This window comes from Scyliorhinus torazame, chromosome 14 (genome assembly GCF_047496885.1).
Source record: "Scyliorhinus torazame isolate Kashiwa2021f chromosome 14, sScyTor2.1, whole genome shotgun sequence".
In the NCBI taxonomy this organism is placed as follows: Eukaryota; Metazoa; Chordata; class Chondrichthyes; order Carcharhiniformes; family Scyliorhinidae; genus Scyliorhinus; species Scyliorhinus torazame.
The window spans coordinates 36,708,651-36,734,633 of record NC_092720.1 but is presented as its reverse complement, the minus strand read 5'-3'; the positions used below and the strand labels follow the sequence as shown (position 1 = coordinate 36,734,633).

Genomic DNA, 25,983 nt, shown 5'->3' with positions numbered 1-25,983 from the left:
AATTCTCGAGTACCCAATTAATTTTTTCCAATTGAGAGGCAATTCAGCCTGGCCAATCCACCTACCCTGCACATCTTTGGGTTGTGGGGGCGAAACCCATGGAGACACGGGGAGAATATGCAAACTCCGCACAGACAGTGACCCGGGCCAGGAATCAAACCTGGGACCCTGGAGCTGTGAAGCAACAGTCCTAACCACTGTACTACCGTGCCACCCGCCAGTGCCCAGCTACCTCCCAGCATACTTCATGCCTTAATGGAAGGTGATCAGATATTCAGACACTTGTTCAGCACCATGTTCTCTTGAATTAAAAGTAATGTGCACTCAATTTTTCTGCATCAATATAATTTATTAATATAATTAATTATTCGCCTAAAACAGAGTTGGCAAATTCCCATGTAGATGAATTGCTGTAGAAAACCAGTTACATTTAACTCCGTGAAAGAAATTGTGTTAATTATCTTTAACCTCCAGAATTCCCAACCACTTCCAGGCAGTAATTACTTTTTAATCAACTGTTATAACAAGGGACCGTCCATACAATAGCAATGAGCTAAATTCTGTCATCCATTTTAATGTTATTGGTTGAGGGTTACAATCTGTTGAGGGTATTGGAACAACTCAACTCTCGAAATAGTGCCATGGAATCTTTTGCGTCGCCTGAGAAAACTGCTGGGGCATCAGTTTAATGTCTTATCCTGAAGGCAACACCTCTGACACTACAACAGTCCCTCCGCTCTACATTAGCAAACCAATATGTATGAGCTAAAGCAGTTGTATTTTGTTTGCATAGAATTAACCTTGCATTCGCCAAACATGCAAACATTTGAGACCAACCAGGTCTTTATCTTCCAAGTGAGCAGTAGACTCAATTGCAAGTGCCCTCTCTGTTCCATCCCAATTGATTTACCTTGCCTCCTTAAATGTTGATATCATCACTGCTTCAATCATAACTTTCAGTTTTTGATATCCCCCCCCCCCTCCCCCTCTCTGGGAAGGTTTACATCTTTCCATCTCTTTTTAAGAAAGATAAACTTCAGATATATTTTCTAAATTGGCCCTGTCCTTCTAAGTGTGGGAAACAGAGTCCATAATAATATTTAAATGGTATAAGGCATTAATAGGTCTTATGACGTAGTGGATAGCATTCCTGTCTCTTGGCAGAATGTCTGTGTTTGGGTCCCATCCCAGGACTTGATTGCCAAGGAGGTTGCATTCATAACACTGCCAAACAGGTTGGTTTCTCAATCTACAAATCCATTGCATGCCAATAGTAGAAGTGGGAGAAATTCCAGATCAGCCATGATTTTGAATCACTATCCATAGCTCCAGACTACAACATGTTGCTACAGCAATTCTGTCTGAGTGATCTGTAACACCAGTGCGTGACTATCTGGAGTAAGGAAAATATAAATAAATCATGGGAATGGGACTAAGTGCTGAGATGTTTCATCAAACTGATGCAGGTACAAGGTGCTGAAGGACGTGTGCTAAAGAATTCTGATAATCTTGTCCAGGACTTTGTAATTTTGGTTCAAGTGAAGGTGGTTACTTCTATAGACCTTCCATCTTTCTTGCAATTCACCTAATACCCAAAATTTTGAGCATCTTCATTTAGTAATGTTAAGCTATGCACTGACGTCTTTATAGTTCCCCTCTCCATGTAATGCAACATGACACACTGGGAGTAATTCTGAGATTACTACCCTTGATGTCTTGCTCTTGAACTGTAATGTAACCTGTCCTATTAGCTACCTCTCTTGAACAACTCCTTGACTTCTAATGCTCCAATGACATGCAATGCATATTATACAGTTTAGTGCCATTGGTCAGCTTTCAAGCCAAATTTAAAGCACTGATTGTCTTTTAAAATGGAAGAGTTGCATAAGGCTCACCTTAGTTTTGTTTTGGTGTAAGCAGAGCCTCAGAATAGCAGACCTCTAAGAATATAAAATGGAAAGCTAAAAAGTTCCTTTAAGCACTTGAATGGAAAACACTCCCGCCAGCCATTTCAAGTTGCATACCAATTATGTGCAAATAATTCTATCAAATGTGTACAGTAATTGTAATTGCACGCCATTATTTAAGCAGTGTTACAACTTTGTATGCAAACACTATGTTTTTTCTGAAGGTGGATGGTGGGATTGAGTGCCTTTTAGATATCCGCTCAATAGTCTCCGAGTCTGATGTGTCCTCCTTCGAAATCCAGCACAGTGGCTTTGTAAAACAGTTGCTGCTCTATTTGACTTCAAGAAGTGATAAAGACCTTGTGAATCGACATGTCAGGTTGAGGAGGTTTCTTCATGTTTTCTATGGTTGTCCAGTGAGTAATAACTTCTGATTTATTTGCTAGTTTACTCCTATTAATTACTTGCAATATTGCAAGTGGTGCACCACACCTGTTTTGCTTAACTCATCTTAAAATGATGGTATGCTAGACAGCATTTCCCCTCATTCATTAGTTTGCCATAATGTGTTATTTTACTGAATCAAGAGGAATGTATTTAAGCAGTCAGTAGTTGCAAATAAATTCCAACATTCTTGGGGCAAATCTTAGTGGAAATAGCACTAACTAGTGCTTCAGTGTTTTCATTACAAACAAAGTGATGTCTCAATTCTGAAGTGATGGGGGCACGTTACAATAAAAGGCTGCAACACTTCAGGGTGCCCCATCACCATTTCAGGGCAACCGAGGATAGACAGTAAAAATGGCCTCACCAGCATCACCCATGGGGTTAGTGAAGGAGAATGCAAACAGGATCTAGTTAATTTGTACAATGAATTGATTCTTAATCGGTTTGTTGTATTTTGCACATTGCAAGATTGATCTGCCCCTTTTGTAAAGTTGAGCTATAATAATTTAAATATCAGTTACTGACACATGGATCCATATAAATAAGTGTACAGTTGAACAAACCATATCAGTATTTGGGTTAGGTGGATTGGCCATGATCAATGCCATGGGACAGCACGGTAGCACAGTGGGTAACACTGTGGCTTCACCGCACTAGGGTCCCAGGTTCGATTCCCAGCTAGGTCACTTTGTGTGGAATCTGCTCATTCTCCCCGTGTCTGCGTGGGTTTCCCCCGGGTGCTCCGGTTTCCTCCCACAAGTCTCAATAAACATGCTGTTAAGAAATTTGGACATTCTGAATTCTCCCTCCTTGTACCCAAACAGTGCTGGAATGTGGCGACTGAGGGCTTTTCCCAGTAACTTCATTGCAATGTAAGCCTACTTGTGGCAATAAAGATTATTATTATTACTATTATTATAGGAATAGGTCGGGGGAATGGGGCTGAGTTAAGGTGTCTTTTGGAGGTACTAACTCAATGGGCCGAGTGGTCTCCTGCATTGTCGGGATTCTATGGATATGGATTCTATGGAACTGCCTGTCTTTTGAAGACTTAATCCATAGCTTGTTTCCTTCTATTTCTTCCCCCTCGCCAATAAAACTTAATTAAAATGCAAGGTAAGTCTGGTCATTTGTTGTTGAGGGAAATTTGCTGAGTGTCAGCTTTTAAAACATAGAATCCTGCCTCTTCAAACTCCTTCCTACTGAGGGTACAGCTACAGGTGGGAAGTAAGGCATCAAAAACCAATCCCACCAAAGCTCTGATGCAGAATCAGCTCCAGGACCAAATCACGGTGCAAGTGCTCCAAAGGAAAGTACATTTCTTGATATCATGGCACTTGGTAAACCTTCATTGTGCCGATTCAACTGTAACTCTACCGTATTGGTTTCTGGGTGTAATCACTGCTTAGGGAGAATTTTTATTTTTTTATTTTTTTGCTGGCTTTGGCTGCTGATGGTTTTTGCTCATCCAGAGTATTTAATTTCTGTTAAATGATCAGCTTTGACTGGAGGCAGAATCCCTTTGGCTAAAAGACTTGTGACAACCTTTTAAAAATTGTTGTATTTGCATACTCTATCTTTTTAGTTATGTAGGTACATTGCAATGGTATATTTGATCTGCGCACCCTTTTTTGTCTCCACTGGTAACTCAGGATAATTAATGGGTTATAGACCAAGATAGGCAACTGAATCTAATAAATACTGTCAAGCTTATTTATAATTTAGCACATTTATAGAATGTGTTATAACTTGTTCTAACTATTAATTGTATTTTTCAACTCTCATTCAAAATATTCTGCCTCACAAATCTTTGTTATGTCATTGGTTTACCATGTCTTATTTTAGCTCCTCCCATGTAACTTATTTTTAAACATCTGGGCAATTAAAAAATTACAATGGGTAATGAGCAAGGAATATTGGACATACCATTAGATAGGAAGGTTTGAGAGAGATTTTTAAAAATTGAGAATTGTCATGGATTTTCATGTACTTAAAATCTAACCTAGCAGCCCCTAGGAGAGGAACCACTTGGTCGACTAGAACCTCTAGGCAATGGGCCTTTGCTTGCACTGGTGCACAAAATGAACAACTGTCTGAGCCAGATGGAGCAATTTCCAGTGAAGGTGCATGATTTTCCGAGTGGAAATGGAACAGGCAGCAGGTATTAATTTATGCATTAATTTGACTTTACTGTATGACAATAATGCAATTTAAAGAAGGTTGGTGTGTGTGTGGGGGGGGTGGGGGGGGGGGGGGGTAGTTAATCTTCAAATTTTGGGCACAATGTTTGGGAAGGGAAGGCCTGTCATTTACTTGTGGAACCAGGAGCACTCCCAATATTCTTGGTCCACAGGGAACTAACTTCCTTTCAGCCTACCTGCCCTGGTACAAGGTTAGCCTTGTGAGGTGGCTTCAACTTCTGTATGCAAGCCTTGGAATTGAATTGCAGCAAGTCCTTAATTAATGTCGTGAGTCCCTTTACAGCTGCTCAATTGAGCAAATTAAAATTGCAACATGTGGAAAGGCAGTGGGATTGGAGTGGCTAAGTTGCTGTAACCATTTTAACTGCTCGCCCAGCTGACTTTTATTTGCCCATGTAAAAATTAGCCCTTTGGGAAGGTTCCAACCGGATACCAATCTGTGGGATAATCTGATGGACTTTGTAATAGGGTTGAACAAAATATTACATTTTGAAAGTGTTCTGCTAGGTTTATGTACAGAGGCCAATTGTTTTTCATAATTGAAAGATGGTTTTGATTGCCTCTCCATTGTTTGTGCAATGCTGATTGACTTGAAAATTTCTGTATAATTAATACCCATGAGAACTTTTTTTTTCTTACTTTTCTCTTTATGACATAACTTTCCTTCGTTCAACAGAGGATCACAGGCCCTGAAATTCTTCAACACACACCAGTTAAAATGCCAGCTGCAGAGACATCCAGACAGTACCAATGTCAAGCAATGGAAGGGTGGTCCTGTGAAGATCGATCCATTGGCTTTAGTACAGGCTATTGAGCGCTATCTTGTCGTCAGAGGTGGTGGCTGCTTTATTTCTGTGTTAAGCAGTAAAATTTTATTTTCTTATCCTTTGTCTTGTGCTGCAGGCAATTGTGTTCAATATTGATAATTTAATGTGGTGGGGTAAAAACCCATTTGAGGTTAGATGACGTTTGGGGGGAAAAAAGCGCCACTGAATATTCACAATTAATTAATTTTAGCAAAAATCACATTTTTGGCTGCAAAAACTAGCTTTTTATACACCGTATAGCCTGGCTAATGTATGTGTTTTTGATGTCTTAATATTATGTAGTGATTTCAAATACCAACTATCGATGAAAGCTACATCAGAATTGAGAAGCTGTAGAACAGGCTGCTTTAAGCTGTAATGCCTCAGTCATAAAAGCTGAAGGTCATGAATCCACAATTTAGAAGTATTTTGAATTCTTAGTGGTTTGTTCTTGTTGATTCTTTTGGCTTGTTAAAAATCTAAGTACAGGGCATAAATCCCTATCACGGATGAAGGACAAGCCCCCAAATTGCTCTTTGGTCACTATCAATGCTTCTTTGTAACTAGACAATAAATGGGTAAATTGAGCTAGTTTGACCCTGTACTCCCAGTATTTCGCAGTAGCTGATATTGAGATCTGTAAATGAAATTTCAAACACGCAGCTACCAGACTATAGACCATGCCCTGGCCGATGATTGTGCGCTCCAAATTTGGCGTTATTAGGTACCGCAAGTCTTTACTAAAGAGAAGAAGAATATTAAACCAGTGAATCCTGGAGTGGCTGCAAGCAAGATCAGCAATGTTATCATGGATAAAAAGAAAATTTGGGGGAAGTTAGTGTTTCTAAATGAGAGCAAAGCCTGACTGGATACATCCTAGATCTGGTGGGAGATGAGGGGGAAATTGCCAACATCTTGGAAATTATACATTAGCACTTGTGTGTGGATGTGTGCCAGAGGACTGAGGAGAGACCAAAGTCATGCCTGTTTTTTTTAAGCGATGGAGAAAATCTGGTGAATTTCCGATCAATTATGGAGCTGTACTCGTGATTTTTTTAAAGTCCCCTCAATTTAACGATTAAATTGCAATTTACATTGATAGCGATAATACTTCGAAGTAGCCAGAAAGAATTTAAAATGGGACAATTCTGTTTGGCAAACCTCTGGCAGATGGAAAAATTGTGGTGGATGCATTTCCATGGACTTTGCGAAGTGTTTTGTAAAAATTCGCCTACTCAAAGGTTGAGTATGGAATTGCAGGAGGGGGTGAATACTGTACTCACTTATAAAAATATTAGAAGAGAATATATAACGGGCAACCTTTTCAGGTTGGGCCACTTCGCTATATATTTAGATAAAAGTCTCAAGCGGGTAGTGTCAAATATTTGATATTAGAATTCTATCTATAAATCCTTTAGCAAGCCAAAGGAAGCTGCAAAAGGATATTGATAAGATAGGAAAATGAACTAAAATGCCAGATGTATTTCCGTGTTATTAATTGTGAGTTGATACATTTTGGTTAAAAGAACAGTAGTAATCATCTGAATGAAACTAGGCTGTGCTGTGCAAAAGGAGGATTTTGAAGGTATAGGTTCACAAGGCATGAAATATGGCACCTTGGCTTTAGGTCTTAACCAGAAAAGTTGATGGCTTCTAGATTTTATAACTAAGTGTAGAAGCGAAAAGCCAAGCAGATGAAACATAAATAAAACCCCACAATCACTGTGTATAGGATTCCAAGTTATAGGAAGACTATTGTGGGATTAGAGATGCCAAAATACAAATCTATTCGGCTGCAGCCTGGTGTGAGGAAATATAGTTGTTTCAGATCTACTGGGTGATTACACCTGCACCTGTGGATAGAAACGCACATGGTTGCAGTAATTGAAGGGTCTGGAATGAATGGCTGCAGATACAAGATTCATTAAGAAATTTGGAACAGTGAGCAAATTAAATCTGTTTTTCCCACTGTTTTTAGGGTGTGAAATTCCATTAGTGATTGAGACCAAAAGTGTCAACATCCAAGAATAGATTGGATGGGTAGATAAACAGGGAAGGATATGGACAAGTAGACATGATTGAGGCCATTTGCTCATGTGGAGGCTAAATAACAGAGCAAACTATGGAGAGTCGAGAGTTTTCCTAGAATGATACCAAAGCATGACATTATCGGTGTGACCACTTTGCTGGTGGAATCCCAAACACTCATACTTTTGGAGCAAGTCAGTCCTCCTCTGCCTGGTTTGGTCACATGTCAGTGCATGTTGCAACTTCTATGTATAATTATTTTATATACATGTATCAAGCATCACTGGCTATGAAATAAGCAGTTCTGAGGTTTGATCTGTCCTATCTGTTTTGTAATTTCCAATCCCCCTCCAGCAGTGATTGCCAAGGAGCTTTTCTAAGACACTACAGACGATTCGGTGCCATTTGCTTCAACTTTGACTGAAGTCAAATGTTTCTAAATCTTTCCAAACATTCACTCCTATGATGAGCTGAGTTCCCTCTTTCTTGGTGAAACACTTCTTTGCTTTTGAAATGTTTTTTCCCCTTCAGATGTTTTGTTTCCGTGCATCACCCCTGTCCGAAAGGCTTGGTGGATAGCTGCTCATATATTAGTTCTGCAGTCAGCTGCTTTGAGGTTGATGAGAAATGTTGTTTCCTTGTCTGTGGGTTGAACTTGATACTTCTACACAGTTGAACAGCCAAGCGTAGGAACTTTAAATTGAGAACTTGGATATAAGCCTACATCCCACCAGTTTACAATTGGGCCATTGCACTGCAATTCATGGTCAACCTTAATATTTGTTGCTTTGATATAATTCGTTTTGTAATCTCTAGCCTGTGGTTGTCTACGGTCTGAAAATCTGGGGCTCATGTTGACATAATGTTTCTGTAATTCAAGGGTATGGAAGAATACGTGAGGAGGATGAGGATAGTGATGATGATGGCTCAGATGATGAAATTGATGAGTCATTGGTAAGTCTGTTTCTTACGCTCATAGTTTGAAAGTAAGTGTTTGTTCATGTTGTCATCAGGGTTGAGAACCATAAAGGCAAAGCTAAAAGATAATTATTTTCTTATTTGATTAAGTCACGAGCAATTGATGACTTGCTTTGTTAGTAACAAAACTGGTGCCTCAGAAAATGTGATTTGAATTATATAATAGCTCATGTTCAATATGATGTGTACACAATTGTTCACAATTTAAATCGCACTTGAGGCTTTCCTTTTAATATGGAAGGAGGAAGTGTATGAGCAAAAGTGTAGAAATAAAATCTAGGTTAATGCAGCCGCTGTTCAGTGTATCCATTATATTACTTATGAAATGTTGTATACATGTCTGATTTGTGAAAGTAAGACCGCAAATCCTCGTGTAAAATTGAGGTCACATTCCTCAAAGTACAACTTCAAGTGAAACGACTTCAGAATCAGATTTTCCCAATAAAACTAATTTTTAAAGAAAAAAATTATACCCTGTAAGCTGAAATACTTTACATTTGTAAATTCTCCATTGGAAAATGAAATGACTTTTCTATGTTTGAATTAAATGAAATATGCAAACTTTCTAGGAGCCTCCTGCTCACTGCTGATCCTGTTCATCTAACCTCCTCGCTACACATCCTGCTCCCTGACTCTCTGCCCGACCCTCCAGCTCATGGCCACTCCTGTCCCTTCACCCTCTCTGTTTCTGCGGATCCTTTCTCTTGCCAAGCCTCCCACTCCCCATCCCTCTCTCTCGTTCTCCTCTCCCAAATCCTCATTGTGAGTGAGGGCTCAGGAGATGTGTGACCAGAAAGAGCCGCTTCCACTTGCAGGAGGTAAGCCGCAAGTCAGCGGGTCAGGGTGCGGCAGAGGCAGCTCTAAAATGGTGCCAAACTGGCACAAAACTATTTTAAAACATTTCCGATGCTAAATGTGAATAGAGCCCATGTTAACTGACTGCTGTTAAGTGGAACAATTTGAAAGGGGGAAATTTAAAATAGGGAATTGCTATACTTGGGAGAGTTTACCCCCGTTATCTTTGCTGTTCGGTTCATGACTCTTTCCCGCTATTGAATAGTCTCCGGAGTGGATCCATTGTTTAGTCACCAGTTACTTTGATCCAAGTAAAATTCAGTTGTTATCTGAGAAATAATGATCAATCCAGGTTCTCGTAATGGATGAATAAATGGGAACATCAGTGACAGCAGTTACCTTCCCACTGTGTTCCCTGGTTAAGTTTGATTTTATTTTTTTCAGTTGTCTTGCCTGGTGCCAGAACATTCTGATAAACTTGTTGAAACGATTATTTAAAATATGCTGCAGTGTGCTTCTTTGCCACAAGATGGTGCAATTTTCATACAACAGGCTAGATGAGAAACCACAAAGGACTTTTATGCAATATGCCTCAACACGCTTAGTTTTGTGGAACTAAATGAATTCTGCAAGTTTATTTCATTCTTCATTGAAGTCTTTCAAATTCATTATTCTTTAAGTGGTATGCCCTGTCAATATTCCACCTGTTCTACAAATTAGTCTTTTCAAAGTGTATTAAATATCAATTACTTTATAAATTGCAGGAGTAAAATAAGAACATAGGCCACTCAACCCCTCGAGCCTGGTCTGCAATTCTGATTGTGGCAGATCTGAACCCTAACATCCTCCATTTGCCTTGGCCTCGTATCCCTTAACACCTTTGGCTAGCAAAAATCTGTAGATTGAGCTAATGTCTGCTTTTTTTTTTGGTGGGGAGAGGGTTCCACACTTGTCCTGTGTGTTACAGTATTTCCAAGCTTTCCTCTGAAAGGCCTGGCTCTGATTATTATGGTTATGGCCCTTTTTCCTAGACTTCCCCAGAAGTTTCTTTCATAAGATATAACTTCATAAGATATAAGAGCAGAATTAGGCTATTTGGCCCATTGAGTTTGCTCTGCCATTCAGTCATGGCTGATCTCACCCTGGCCTCCATTGACCCCAGCAATTCCTATCAAAATTTTACACCCTTCAATCAAATCACCACTTAACCTTCCATTCCAGGGAATACAAGCTTTCTTTATCCAACCAACCTTCATAATCCAGCACTTGGGAGCCCTGGCAAACCTTTTGCTGATTCTACATTGCACTCCTTCCAACGCCATTGTCAATTCTATGTTGTCGTGTCCAGAGCTGTGCACTGTACTGCAGATATGCGTTTACCAGGGCTTTATGTAGCTGTGCCAAACTTCTGACTGCAATGTTTTTAATGGGCTGCTTACATGGACCATTAAATTTCTTTTGGGCCCCCCTCCCCACTGTTCCTAGATTTTCACCTTTTTAAAAACAAACTGCTCTGAATTATCTGATGAATTATCTGAAATCAATTCCTTGTGATACCGGAATTGAAATCCATGTGCCAATGTTTTTCCGTGTGTCATGTGAGTACCTTTTAAGAAATGGGTGTTTAAGAAATGTACCTTTAAGAAATGGGTATTATCAGTGATGTCAGAGTACAGGTGGAGCTGGGCTGTCGGCTTTTTACTTTCGTTTTTGAACAGGCTGCAGGGTGTGTTTTAGTTACGTTTTCAGTGTTGAAGCTGAAGCCAGACCAAGCAGGGGTACTGCTTTTCTCTCTGCCATCAAAAGACTATCTCTTGATCATTTGGTGAATTCAGAATTATAAATGTTTTCAGTAGTGACTTTAACCTGATGTGCTTCTGATAAAGATTTTGTTTTTAAGTCGTATGGATGTTAAAAAGGAAAGCTTAAAGGTTTACTTAGTGTTGTAGTCTTTGGGGGTTGTATTTGAATTAATGGTTGCTAAGATGTTCACTATGTTTTAAAAAGGTTAACGAGTTCATAGAATAAACATTGTTCTGCTTTTAAAAAATACTCTTCCATTTCTGCTATACCACACCTGTAGAGTGGGCCATGTGCTCCCCATACCACAATCTATTAAATGTTGTGGGTCAGGTGAACTCCATGATACACTTTGGGGTTCTCTGAACCCTGGCCCACAACACCTGTAACTTAATCTATCACTATATCAGGTTTTGTACCCTTGCCTATATTATTATGCCACCAAACTTTTGCTATTGACAAATTTCATATGTAGCCCGTAGGGATAGGCTGGCCAGAAATACATTCCTTCATTCATTTAGCTTTGAGGTCCCGCAGAACAGAAACCAAAGGAGGCACTCTTGTATCTCTCTGTAGCTGGAGCAAGTGGGAGTTAAGTACTTTGACTATTTTGGAAATGAGCCCACTTATAAGCACACAATACTTGCGCGCCAGGCAATCTGGCAAGTGCAGCCTTGACCCCATACATCATTCTTCAATCAGCCATAGTTACAACCCATGCCTTGTTACAATCTGTCAATCTGGCCTCTATTATCTGTCCCAAGCAGTTAGACCTCAAGTGGGGTGTCTACAGCTTGTAGCACTCTATTCAAAGATGAGGTATAGATTCGGACTAAGTTAATTCATCATTGAAAATTCTACCCAAGGCCCTTGGCTGAGCTGAAAACTGAAACCTAATTTCACCCCAGCTTAATCTTCAATGAAAGTAAATTCACTGTTTCTGATCCTTAATATTTACTGTTTTAATTCCTAGCCAGCTCATTTTATGCAATGCGGGTTTTCTTCTAAACTAACATTCATAAAATAATTGCTTATAAGAATTGATTTACTTCCATTTTTCCTGTTTTGTTCTCTTAGGCTGCCCAATTCTTGAATTCAGGGAGTGTGAGGCACAGACTACAGTTTTACATAGGAGATCACTTGCTGCCTTACAACATGACCGTATACCAAGCTGTCAGGCAGTTCAGTGTGCAAGCTGATGAAGAAAGAGAGTCCACAGATGATGAAAGTAACCCATTAGGAAGGGCAGGAATATGGACCAAGACCCATACAATATGGTACGTATTAAATTCATCCAGCAGACTTTGGTTGCTCAATGTGGGGACAGCACATGTGGTGTTTCTCCCGTCAAATCTTTTTACAAGTTCTTAACGTGTTAGTATATTGTTATTTGCTACCGTGAAAATTTATTTAAATACTTGAGGAACAAGTTTTTTTAAAATATGCCCAAGAATTTAAAACATACAGGTTGGAAAATATTAAATGATAAAGACACCCCTGTCGAGACTGCTAAAGTTAAGATGGTTATGGCCCTTCTAACTTCTAACAGCTGAAAAACAGCAGATTTCTGGTCACAGCTTGACAAATCTTAAGTTTGGCTCTGGAGCTGAAAGGTTCATTTCAAGAATTGCTGGGTCCACTTGGTCCTCCCTTGACACCATTAGTTTAGCTGTCGACTCTCTCACCAGCACCCATACTGACATTGAGGCGGCCCTTTCAGACCACAGCAACAGGAAGGGTCCAGGCTGATTCCAGTGATTAAGGAGAGTGTTGCAGTTGTGGGGCAAAGTCAATAACCTGGAAAATCAGACAAGATGACAAAACCTTAGCATTGTTTGTATACCAGAGGGGATTGAAGGCCGTGCCCCAACACAATTTATGTCAGAATTATTCAAAAAGGTGATGCCGCATTCCCTAAACACCCATATCTAGACTGAACCCACTGTACCCTTCGGCTGAAACCTTGTCCTGGTGACCCCCCACAAGCTTATTGTAGCCCAGTTCCAGCGCTATAAAAATAAGGAGCTTGTTTTTTGGTGGGCAAAGGAACACTGCGATGTTACTTACCAGGGCCATTCCCATCTTCTACCGAGAGTACAGACTTGGCAAGGAGGTGTGCGGCATTCAACAGCATCAAGTCCACGCTGTGCAAGAAAGGAATTGGCTTTCGCTGAATCACGCTGACCGTTTCCGCATCACATTTAACGGAGAAGATCATTTCTTTGACGCACCAAACAAGCCAGACCTTGCCTTCAGTGGTGCATACTTAATCCTTGACTGCCGTACTAAATTTATGGTTTTACTTTTGGATATCATGTGTTTGAATGCCTGTATAGACCATTTAATATGCACAAAATCAAGAACCTGTTTACACTAGAGCTCTTAATATGTGGTAAGAACAAGCAACTCTCCAATGGCGTATTATATAACGTAGCTTATATGTCAGGAATATATACCATTAACAAGGGTGGTTAGGCAACAGATGTCATATAAGACACAATACCTGCTGCTTGTCTTGTTTATAAACACAAGCTTGGGATTTGATTCAAGGTTTCATTTTGTTAAAGGTTTATCATCACACTGTTGGGTTTTTGTTCTCGTGGTTTGGGAGTGTGATGATTGTTCTGGGGATGGGGTTGACCTCTTTGTATTTGGCCATTTTCATTATGTAGCGGATCCTCTTGGCTTTCCTTTCTTTTCCATTCAATTTACTGACCCTTTACCGTGGCACGGTAGCACAGTGGTTAGCACTGTTGCTTCACAGCGCCAGGGTCCCAGGTTCGATTTCTGGCTTGAGTCACTATGGAGTTTGCACGTTCTCCCCATGTCTGCGTGTGTTTCCTCCGTGTGCTTCAGTTTTCTCCCACAAGTCCCAAAACACGTGCTTGTTAGGTGAATTGGACATTCTAAATTCTCCCTCGGTGTACCCGAACAGGCGCCGGAATGTGGCGACTAGGGGATATTCACAGTAACATTGCAGTGTTAATGTAAGCCTACTTGTGACAATAATGATCATAAAGTCCTCCTGTACGTATGACTAGCTCAGGCGGTCCGGGGCTCTCGATCAGATTGATCAAATGGAATGTTGGGGTTAAATGGCCCAGTAAAACATTCAAAAGTGTTTTCATATCTCAACAGCCTTAAACTGATGCATTTCTTCGTGTTACAGATCACACCAGATTATGTAAAATGTGGGTTGGCCAGGTGTTTCATTCCAGCTTTAATGGCAGAGTTAAGGGGATGGAAATGTTTAAATGACAAAATTATACAGTTATCCTCCTTAAATGTAACCTCAGACCCTGGTGAATGTTGTACGTAGTTCATGTCAGACGTTTTCAAACCCCCTGTAGTTTTGGTGAATGTATGTCTCTAACTGGGACAGTACAAAATTTATCTCACCACTTTTATCTTCCCTTCCTAATCTAGACAACCACCATCTTTTTTTTTTTGGAGGGCATCTAAACTGTGTTATAGATCCAAAGCTTGATTGCTGAAGTCCAAATACCTTTGCCCCTCTGGCATTTCCAAGGCTCTTTCTGCCTTTGATTCCAAATGGGTTGTGTGGATCCTTGATGGTTCCTCCACCCGGTTACAAGGGACTTTTCTTGTTTTTCTCATGTCAACCAAGATTTCTCACGCATTGATTTTTTTTTTTTTTTGTCAGAGCCCTTCTCTTTCTAACCCCCCCCCCCAACAGTTAAACCCATTGTGTATTCTGCCATAGTTATACCAGACCATACTCCCCACTCCTTCGACCTGGCTCTTGCATTCAGACCTAGTGATTGGCCTCCATGGGCAGTTAACACAACCCAATTATCTGACTGGAAATTTTGTAAATCTATATCCACCAGTATAGACGTTTTTATTAAAACAGTCAAATCTGGGAGTGACACGGTTGTGCAGTGTTTAGCACTGCTGCCTCAAGCCACGGAGGCCTGTCCTAATCTAGACAACGCCCATGTGGTTAATTGCATATTCTCCTCGTGTCTGCATAGGTCTCACCCCCACAACCCAAAGATGTGAAGGGTAGGTGGATAGGGCACGCTAAATTGCCCCTTAATTGGAAATTTATTTTATAAACCAGTAAATCTGATTCCAACACCCCATCAGTATCCTGGGAGACCCATGAGGCGGTTCTCTGGGGAAATGTAATTTCTTACAATATATATATTATTACACAAAGAAAATTAAAACAACTGGAATTGGTGGATTCAATTTTAGAAATAGGCCGTCAATATTCCACTGCCCCCACTCCTAAATTATATACAGACAGGCTAAAGCTCCAGACCCAATTTGACTTTCCACAAATCCCAAGAACTATGACTGTTCCTATAATCTTACTACTGACCCCTTTTGATATTAATTTGGCCTTCGCTTCCTTTTATTGTAACTCCTATAAATCTGATCTTCTGTAAGATAGCATGGCAGTGGCTGACTTGGACATCCCATCTGTAGATATGGACAGGAGCAGAGACTTAAGCGACCTGTTGCGCCTGGATGAGATAACAAGCTGCATTAAGTTGATGCAAAGTGATGAGGCCCCAAGCCCTGACTTCATCCCGAATAATAATAATCTTTATTGTCACAAGTAGGCTTACATTAACACTGCAATGAAGTTACTCTGAAAAGCCCCTCGTCGCCACACTCCGACACCTGCTCGGCTACACAGAGGGAGAATTCAGAATGTCCAAATTATCTAACAGCATGTCTTTCGAGACTTGTGGGAGGAAACCAAAGCACCCAGAGGAAACCCACGCAGACACCGGGAGAACATACAGACAGTGAACCTGGGACCCTGGCGCTGTGAAGCAACAGTACTAACTACTGCTACCGTGCCGCCCATAACCCCAACTACCGTAAATTCCTGAAGCTACTGCAAATCTTGTTCCACTTGCAGTACTTGTAAAGCAAAACACAAGATCCATTCTACTTGGGACAGAGTGAGTTAACTAATCTGAATATATCTAATTCATAAAGGGCGGCATGGTGCAGTGGTTAGCACAGCTGCCATCGGCGTCGAGGACTCTGGTTCGATCCCGGCTCTGGGTCACTGTCTGTGTGGAGTTTGCACATTCTCCCCGTGTTAGCATGGGTTTCACCCCCACAACCCAAAGATGTGCAGGTTGGGTGGATTGGCCACGCTAAATAGCCTCTTAATTGGAAAAAAATGGGAATTGGGTACTCTAAATTTAAGAAAAAGAAATTTGATACATAAAAATGAACATTTTCCTAGATTCTTGTTTCTTTTCCAAGGCCTTCCATTTTGTTCTGCCAAAATTATTTTGTGTTATGGTAGCAAGCTGGTATGACATTTATCTGGGCAGGCAGAACTCTGGAGTCCGTAGAGCGATACTCAAAGAGGGAGACTGGTTGGTGGGCTAGTTAACCTACTGTACTATTATTGGGCGGCCAATATTCAAAAGATTCTATGGTGTCATGGTTCAAGTGTAAACTGGTGTCTTATGGAAGGGCACACCTGCTGCTCTTCCTCTCTTCCTGCCTTAATTTGTGCCCTGCAACACTTTCCCCCTCTAAATACACGTAGACCCCATTGTGATTTCTATTTTAAACATATAGAAACAATTCCATCAGCATTTTAAACTCTCCACTCCTTTGCTATTGGGCCCTATTTGTAACTTCACTTATTTTTGCCCTCCATGCTTGACTTGGCATTTGCCTTGTGGAGGAAGAAGGGACTCAACGTTTTACTGACTTGTTTGTGGGTGGGAACGTTGCCAGCTTTAGTGAGCTTGCAGTCAAATTTAATTTACTTAAATCTAGTCTTTACCACTATTTTCAAGTCTGTGCATTTGTTTGCTCACACTGTCCACCCTTTCCTCAACCACCTCCCAAGTATGTTGTTAAAAGAGATTTTGTCATTGCCTCAAATCAGCAGTGGTTCTATTTCAAGGTTGTGCAATCTCATGATATCCTCTGGACCCTCCTCTCCATAAGGTAAGAAATTATGGTGGCCAATCCACCTACCCTGCACATCTTTGGGTTGTGGGGGCAAAACCCACGCAAACACTGGGAGAATGTGCAAACTCCACACGGACGATGACCCAGAGCCGGGATTAAACCTGGGACCTCGGCGCCGTGAGGCAGCAGGGCTAACCCACTGCGCCACCGTGCTGCCCAAACTGAGAATTGTTTTTGTAGATGACAATCATTTAGTTACTGTCAAGTTTTTGTTTGTCTGTTTATTGTGGGGGTGGGTCCATTATAGTCCTGTATTGTACTTGTTTACCTGCTCCTTTCCACTTTTGGAAATCAATAAAAAGAATTTACAGATTCACTTCACTGAAAATGTGTTGGAATAATTTTGCCTCCAATTCCAGGAGCCCTTTTAGATCAGCACCAGCCCACAGCTTTCTTCAGGTTACTTAGCTGTTTCAGTAAGCAACTGTGGAATGAATGTTTTGTAACCTTTTAGAGCTTATTACTTGGTGAAACCAAAGATTTCACTGATACAAAGTCAATAGCAATGGCTTGTGGAATTTGAGGTGCTACAAACCATGTATTTTGTCTTACAATGGTCTGTGTATTCCCTCTAATGTGGGACTTGTGTCTGATATATACCATTACAAGAGCAAAATATTGCGGATGCTGGAAATACTCATCAATGGAGCGAGAAAGAGTTAACGTTTCGGGTTGATGAGCTTCCATCAGAACTGATAAAGTTCCGATAAGAGGTCATCAGCCTAAAATGCTTTCTCTCCAGTAGTATTGCCCGACTTACAGAATATTTACAGCATTTTCTCAGCATGTTACTTGCCAATGATGCTTTAACTGCCACAAATCCAGATCAAAATTCATAATGTAAAGATTAAATTGGGAGCATTATTAAATTTCCGTGCAATAGGTACAAGCCTGTTCGAGAAGAAGAGGAAGGGAATAAGGATACAGTTGGCGGAAAGCGAGGACGAGCTCAGACTGCACCCACAAAAACCTCCCCAAGAAATGCAAGGAAACATGATGAACTGTGGCATGGTGAGTGTTTTGGGATAGAAGAACATGATGGGAACAGGAGCTGGTCGGCCTTTTAACCACCTATATTCAGTACGGTAATGGCGTACCACCTTTCAATACATCTTTCTGCACCATCTCCACCTCCATTAAAGATCAATACATTATTGGATGCTGTCGTGAAAATGATCAATTTCTGAACAATCGTGACCCTCTGTGGGAGAGAATTCCACAGGTCCACAATGCTTTGAGTGAATGAATTTCACCTTTGCTCAGTCCTAAATGACTGATCCCTTAATCTGAGATTGGTGACCCCTAGTTCTAGCCAGTGGAAACATCCTTCTGGCATCTCTCCTAATGAGTCCTTTTAAGAATTTTATATGTTTCAATGAAATCACATCATACTTCTAAATTCCAGGGTATACGTTCCCGTCCATCTGATCTTTCCTCATAGGTCAATCCCCTCATCCCAGGAATCTGTCGCCAAAAACTTCATCACACTCCTCCAAGGCTAGTATATTCCTAGATTAGAAGAGAAAACCTGTGCATGCTTCTCCTACTTGTGGTCTCACTTAAGGCCCATGCAATTGTAGGAAGACTTCTTCATAATTTTACTCCAATCCGTTTGCAATAAAGGCCAACGTACCATTTATTTGCTTACTGTATTTGCATGTTAATTTCCTGTGGTGCATGTAGGATAGTCCGATCCCTCCACGTACAAACATTTACTAATCTCACCATTTTAAAAGTTTCTGCTTTTCCAGTTTTCCTATTTACTTTTTTTTTCTGAAGTGGTGACTTCACTCTTTGCTGACATGTTCCATCTGATGTGCTTGTGTCCACTCATATCGAGCAGAAGAACGAGGAGTAGACAATTCAGCCCCTCGATCCTGCTCCGCCATTCAATACAATCATCGTTGATCTCATCTCGGCCTCAACTCCATTTTCCTGCCAGTTTTCCATAACCCTCCGACCCATTACTAATTAAAAATCTGTATCTCCTCAAATTAACTCAATGTCTCGGCATCCACTGAACTCTTGGGTAGTGAATTCCACTGATTCACAACGCTTTGAGAGAAGTAGTTTCTCCTTTCCTGTTTTAAATCTGTACCCCTTATCCTAAAATTATGACTTCCCATTCTAGAATTCCCCACAAAAGGAAGCATCTGCTCTACGTCTACTTTGTCAATACCTTTTAGCATCTTGTATACCTCATTCGATGTCCTCGTTCTTCTGAACTTGAGTATAGGCCATCATGAACCACCTCTGAATTGCTTCCAATGCAACTACATCCCTCCTCGAATAAGGGGACCAAAACTGGACACAGTACTCCGGAGGGGGAGTTAACTTAACCTGTGTATATCCATTCCAAATTTGTCAAACATGGTTTCCCTTTCATAAATCCTTGTTGGCATTGCCTAACCATGAGTTCCTCAAGTGCTCTTTTACCACATGCCTAATAACATAATCTAGCATTTTGGCTACAATTGATATTGGGTTAACCATCCTATCACTCCCCCTTTTCTTCCTTCCCCACCTTTCGAATACTGCTGTTTATGCTCACTATCTTCTAATCCGTAAAGTGAGAGCAGAATTATTGGTTGTATTAATGATGTGACACTGTTGCTTAAAGAAGGATATAGGCTAATAGAAAAGTACAATTGGTCTATAGATAGAAGATGTGAAGATTTCAAAAATGAGTGGCCTGTAACTTCCTGGCTAACCAGCGCTTGATTTGGGGGGTACCTCAAAGATGCGCTGGGGAATCCCCCTCCAGTTCCCAGTAACGGTTTACCTGGCAATTGTCCAGAAGAGTTACCCTGGGAACTATCCGACAAGATTGTAAATTGCTAGCGCTGGTTTAGCTCCGACTCGAGCTGGTTTAGCTCCGACTCGAGCTGGTTTAGCTCTGACTCGAGCTGGTTTAGCTCCGACTCGAGCTGGTTTGTAATGCAGAACAATGCCAACAGTACGGGTTCAATTCCCGTACCAGCTTGCCGAAATGTGGCGACTAGGGGTTTTTCACAGTAACTTCCTACTTGTGACAATAAAACATTATTTTTTTAAAATTGCTAACTTCAGATAGCTCTGCCTGTTTTACACTCTGAAAGAGTTGGAAAGATAAAAAAGCAAATCTAACTTCAGCGTAACTATTTTAAGGACATAGACCAAGCCCCGCATGAGACGCCATCCACCCAACCCCTCCAAACAACCTGGCTTGACCTCGCCCCAGCCCCCCATCCCTCCCCGCCACATCCCATTTACTAACTTTTGAAACTAACTTCTCCCTTCCAATGGGACCTTTAAACTCACCTGCTTTATCCAGTCAGTGTCGTAAAAGGGGGGGGGGGGGGGGGGCGGGCGGTGTGCATGTACTTGTCCGTTCCTTTTACGCTTCACTGCTTGGTTCTCACCCGGACTGAGTTAGGAAGGCCAGGCAACACGGGCGCTTTCGAATTTAAGCCCTCGTAAGTCGGTATGGAGTGGCAATTCGCTGCTGATCGGCTCTCCAAGGAAATTATGGCCCTAGCTAAATGAAAGCCTTTGAACTAATCTTTTTGATCTAACCTTTTTTTGTTTGGATAATGAATTAATTTATTTTTAAAATAAATTTAGAGTACCCAATTTGTTTTTTCCAATTAAGCGGCAATTTCACGTGGACAATCCACCTACCCTGCACATCTTTTGGGTTGTGGGGGTGAAACCAACGCAAACACTGGGAGAATGGGCAAACTCCACACAGACAAGTGACCCAGAGCCGGGATCGAACCTCTGAGCTTGGCACTGTGAGGCAGCTCTGCTAACTATTTATACTGTCTTGTAAAATAAAGTAATCATACTTGGCAACATTGCAATTTTTTAATAGTTCTCTGGTTAAAATGAATAAACATCTTTAAATACAATTTTCATTGCTAATTTAAGAAGACTTTTTTTATCTGTTTGCAACTAAAACTTGCATAGTTTCATTTTAAAAAGTGAATTTGGAGAGAATTACTGAAAATTGGTTTTATTTCGAATCGCTAACAGTTAAGAAAATAAGCAATGACCCAACAAGGCAGTGGTTTATACAGTTCAGTGCACTACTACTTTTCTGACCCTCTGCCAAAAAATAAAATTCTGCGAAGGATCATATTACTCTTCCTAGTTTTCAGCTGAAGATCAGATTTTCTGCTATCTCCTCTCTTTACTTGCTAGACTATGGTGTATAGTCATGACCTAGTGGTTTACTGTTCTGGTTTTTTAAAAAAGAACAAAATGTCTTCTAATAGTTATCCAACGATGTTCCACAATGTCCTCCACCTTGTGCACCTCAATTCTTATTTCCCTCATCCCATCGTTTACAAAATACTTGATACGTATACCACTTCTTTGTACTCTAGATACCCCTCTAATTTCTGTGATTTTACTTTCCTCTTGTATGCTTGGAAGTGCCCTTGTTGTTTTATCATTTGCTAGCCTTTTTTGTTCTCTAGCTTTATTCTGCTTTGCCATAAGATCTCAGGCACATAAAATGTAATCCTATTGTCTGTCTTTCTAAACCACTAAAGCAAAATGATAATCCGCCTTAATAAGTTTTGTCTGAGCTTTAAATAATGTCCTTCAAAACAGTTGAACTGTTCTTAACTACTCTTACATCCTAGATGGTGTCTGCCCTCCAGTGGGAAATCCTTTGGAAACATATCTTCTTTCAAACCCTCCAGATGGTATAACATTTGAAGACCCATCCCTAGATGTGATTCTGCTTTTGAGAGTGCTTCATGCCATCAGTAGATACTGGTATTACCTTTACAATGTGAGTACTGTAGGATAACATTTACAAAAGTTGACGCCTGGAGGTGGTTGCAGCAGAAATCTAATCCTATTGTCTCCAAATCACCTAGCAGTTACATTTCTGATTCCTTTCACTTTATTTTCAACCCGGGTGATGTCTTGCACAATGGCCTGAGACCTTCACCTTGGTTTCTCAACTGGTTAAGTTTATAGTGAACAATTGGTGAGTACAGTTAATTGAGTTTTCCGCAACATGCCAATGAATTTCTCATTTTGTCCGAGTAAATGAAAACTGTAGATTAGCAGTTTCCTGACATGATTAGACTTGCCCTCATAATCTTCCTAGGTTGGTTCTTATGAAATAATTATGCTATGCTGCTCACTTTCAATGTCATTGATGTTAGTTACATATGTAATTTAATATCTTTGCATGACAAGATTAAGAAAGTTGAGACTTTCTGGCTAATTTTTGCCCAAAACATAAGTCACACTTCCCATTTCAAGCATTGACTAAACATATGTGTATTTTCAACATGTTGGTTAATTTGTAAAAGCTTTTGGGACCTATCAGAAATGTGCGAGAGCATGCAATTGTATGTGACAAGCAAGTTGATAACTTAGGAAATTGTTATTTAGAACTTTTAAGTCTATTCCTTGTACAACTATCTCTGTCCGATTCCTCATTTACAGAATGCAGTCTGTAAAGAGATAATTCCAACAAATGAATTGATCAACAGCAAGCTGACTGCAAAGGCTAACCGCCAACTTCAAGATCCCCTGGTTATTATGACAGGAAACATACCAATTTGGTTGACAGAGTTGGGAAGGACCTGGTATGAAACAAACAAAATTACTTTTTCTTCTCTTATATATAAATTATGATATAATTTAATGAATTGATGCAAAGATTTTCAAATTCACACATGAATTTAGTTGGTGTAAGCGGAGCATACTGCATAAAACGGCAGGAGGAAAGCATAGTTAAAAGAGAAAATTGTATCGTAGATGGCATATGTTGGGAAGTGGTCTTGGGATGGGGAACAGAATCTGGCCGATCATATTTCATACAGCTCTTCATTCCTCCCTCCCCTGATTCATTTTATGGCTCTGAAGTTCAGGGCTGGTTAAAACTAGATGATTTCAAAAATAATAATTTATTTAATTTGCCATGCAACATTATATGCTTGGACAATGTGTTACAATTCTAGTTTAAATGTAGAATTTGCTGTTTAACACTAGTGAAATCGAGTGAACCTACAGCCAACTAGCCTGTAAGCCAAATGAGTAAGGTAACAATTCAGAGACATCTCTTCACTACCTAGCCATGATTAGCCCTTGAATGTTGTCATAAAAAATAGAGCCTAACATGATCTATTATTAAGTAGCCCGAGTTCAGTTGACCTGTTGACTGAACTGGCTGAAGAATGACCCAAGTCCAGTGACTTTTAGAGCTACATCCTTTGTGTGGAAGCTCTGAAGATCTACAAAACCTGGAGAATCCTGTGAAGTTGATCAAAATATTTTAGCTGCGTTTAAGGGGATTTACTTTAACTGCTTTCCTGTAGGTTATGCAAAAATCAAACTGTTGTGCATTGGATTTCATGACCATATTATACGGCAAATGCTGTATTCAAAAGTTTCACAGGACATCCTTGATTTCATATAACACCAGGTAACTAATACAGTCCATGAATTTACAGCCCTTGGTGTATTAACACTACCGATTTTGTCTGTTTAACTGCATGGTCAATGTATATCCGAATTGGTTTTCAGTGCATCAGTATCTCCTATTTCTGGGAAGGAGGGTAAAAGAAACTCGTGAAATAAGATTTGTGTTAAAGGCAACCTGTCTTAAGTTTGACTTGACAAGAGTGGTGAAGAATTAAGCTACTTATGATTTTATTTCCCTTGTAGAAATTTAAAAGCAGGTTACCAATCTTGTTTATTTTTAAGCCCGTTTTTTTTCCCGTTTGATACACGGCAAATGTTGTTCTACGTGACTGCGTTTGATCGAGATCGAGCTATGCAGAGGTTACTAGATACTAACCCAGAAATCAACCAGTCTGATTCGCAAGATAGCAGAGTTGCTCCCCGTTTGGATAGGAAAAAGGTAAATACATGTACTTTTGGCTCAACCTGACAGTTTTTCATTATTACTAGACATAAGTAATGTCATTTCCTGTAATATGTATATAATTCTACAACCAGGACATTATTTCAATCCTTTACTCGTTAAAAGACTGAAATTGGAGACTGAAAATGTTTCACTATCATCCTTTACTAGCGTTGAAAAGGAATTGGAAATGAATGTGTTTGGGAGGAAAACAATTTGGTGAAATCAAAAAATGGGAGTTGCTGGCTGTATTTTTACTCCGTGTCACAGGGAGAGGGAGAAGTCTGTCACCTTCCTGTGACATGAGAAATTATTCAAAGATGACCAACAGCTCCTGTTATTCATACCTGGGTGCTGATCAGATAATGTGCATGCTGCAGAAGAAGATAAAACCAATTCTTAAAGAGTTATTATGGATAGTTTTCCAGGATGTGTGACAAATATTAATACTATGAAAATTGCATTTTTCTCAACCTTTAAGTTCTGAACATGAAGAACCCTAGCCGGTGACTACTGCAGGGAATTTTCTTTCAGGAATTTGATATTTAGGTGAGATTAGAGTGTGGACCTCTTCAGGACCTTGTATGCTTTGTCTTCATTCTAATATTGTGGTTAACAACAGTTCAGTCTTGTCTCACACAGGAAAAAAAAAACCAGTTGATTTTGATTTTGTCGGCCTCATTGCATTTTCATTGGTGCCTTCATCATTGTCTTCAAATAATTTGGTCACCTTTTTATAGTCATATTCACTCATAAAAACATAGAAAATAGGAGCTGGACCATTTAGCCCTTCGAGTCTGCTCCGCCATCCATTATGATCATGGCTGATCATCCAACTCAATAGCCTAATCCAGCTTTCACCCCATAAACTTTGATCCCCCATCGCCCCAAGTCGCCCATCTAACACTCCATAGAAGTGCAGTCCAATTTCCATCACTGCAAAACCAGAGCTTTGCACAGTATCTTAGGAGGGGTATGACCAGTATCTTACACATCAACTAGATGAATTCCAATGAAAACTACCTTGATTTATGTTGGAGAAATTGGTGGGGATTTTTGGCTCTGGTTGCTATCTGGAAGTACGTGTTTGTTGGACATTGTAGCTGAAGTCAGCCTCATTCTAAGTCAATGTGCTCCAATGCCAAATAGCCTCTCAAAATATTCAGATACTTGATTGAGACTGAAGAATATCCTTGAGCGGGTTCTCCAAGGTACAATCCACAGCTTAAAAAATGGTCAGGGAGTTTTAAACGAGTAACATTCCAAATGAAGTTTCATGCAGGTACTTCTGTTCCACCAGTTAATTTTGTTTTCCCTTTTTTTATATAGCGTACTGTGAACAGGGAAGAGTTGTTGAAGCAAGCAGAATCTGTGATGCAGGATTTAGGAAGTTCGAGGGCAATGCTGGAGATTCAGTATGAAAATGAAGTAAGCCTAATGTTGATTTGCGTTTAGTTGAAATTTGTAATTTCCTTAACACCTTATGCCCAGTATTTTAATCTGATCAGCAATAAGCTAGTTTTCACTTCAAACTTTATAAAACTGACCAGTTAATTTTTTCTTTAGGTTGGGACTGGCCTGGGTCCAACATTGGAATTCTATGCACTTGTATCTCAGGAACTGCAGAGAGCTGATCTGGGTCTGTGGCGGGGAGATGAAGTCACGCTTTCCCACCCTAAAGGTATCATTTGTCAAATAAAGTTGTGCAAATAAAAAGCTGAGCTGAACTGTTTTTAAGTGATTTTAAAAGGAAGTAGTCCTACTCAATTGAAAGCATGGAATTAATTTTGCATTATGGAATTGAAGCGAGTAACCTTGAGATGAAAACAGAAAATGCTGGAAACTCGAACAGGTCTGGCAGCTGCCAGATCTGCTGAATGTTTCCAACATTTTTGTTTTTTATTTCTGGTTTGCAGTATTTTGTTTAAGTAAACATGCGGCTTTTGAAATATGGTGAATGTTTGTTTTGATTTTTTTGCCTGGCCAATGCACTTGCATTCTGGATTATTCGGGGGCATAGGTTTACGGTGCGAGGGGCAAGGTTTAGAGTAGATGTACGAGGCAAGTTTTTTTTTTTTTTTTTTTTTTTTTTTTTTTTTTTTACACAGAGGTTAGTGGGTGCCTGGAACTGGCTACCGGAGGAGGTGGTGGAAGCGGGGACGATAGTGACA

General features: G+C 40.2%; 1 protein-coding gene across 16 annotated transcripts in view; it reads left to right on the top strand.

Moving 5' to 3' along the window:
* Positions 1–25,983, top strand: part of trip12 (thyroid hormone receptor interactor 12) — a 172,686-nt gene that overhangs the window by 130,444 nt on the left and 16,259 nt on the right. For 9 of the 16 annotated variants that reach the window (XM_072473935.1, XM_072473934.1, XM_072473937.1 and 6 more), the window contains 11 exons: positions 2,132–2,323; positions 4,361–4,515; positions 5,232–5,419; positions 8,270–8,343; positions 12,040–12,239; positions 17,825–17,952; positions 21,570–21,721; positions 22,390–22,532; positions 23,653–23,809; positions 25,142–25,240; positions 25,379–25,493. In XM_072473935.1, the coding sequence (XP_072330036.1) occupies positions 2,132–2,323; positions 4,361–4,515; positions 5,232–5,419; positions 8,270–8,343; positions 12,040–12,239; positions 17,825–17,952; positions 21,570–21,721; positions 22,390–22,532; positions 23,653–23,809; positions 25,142–25,240; positions 25,379–25,493 (1,603 nt within the window). The remainder of the gene's footprint in view (positions 1–2,131; positions 2,324–4,360; positions 4,516–5,231; positions 5,420–8,269; positions 8,344–12,039; positions 12,240–17,824; positions 17,953–21,569; positions 21,722–22,389; positions 22,533–23,652; positions 23,810–25,141; positions 25,241–25,378; positions 25,494–25,983) is intronic. The other 7 variants (XM_072473948.1, XM_072473944.1, XM_072473943.1 and 4 more) reach the window with 3 other exon arrangements.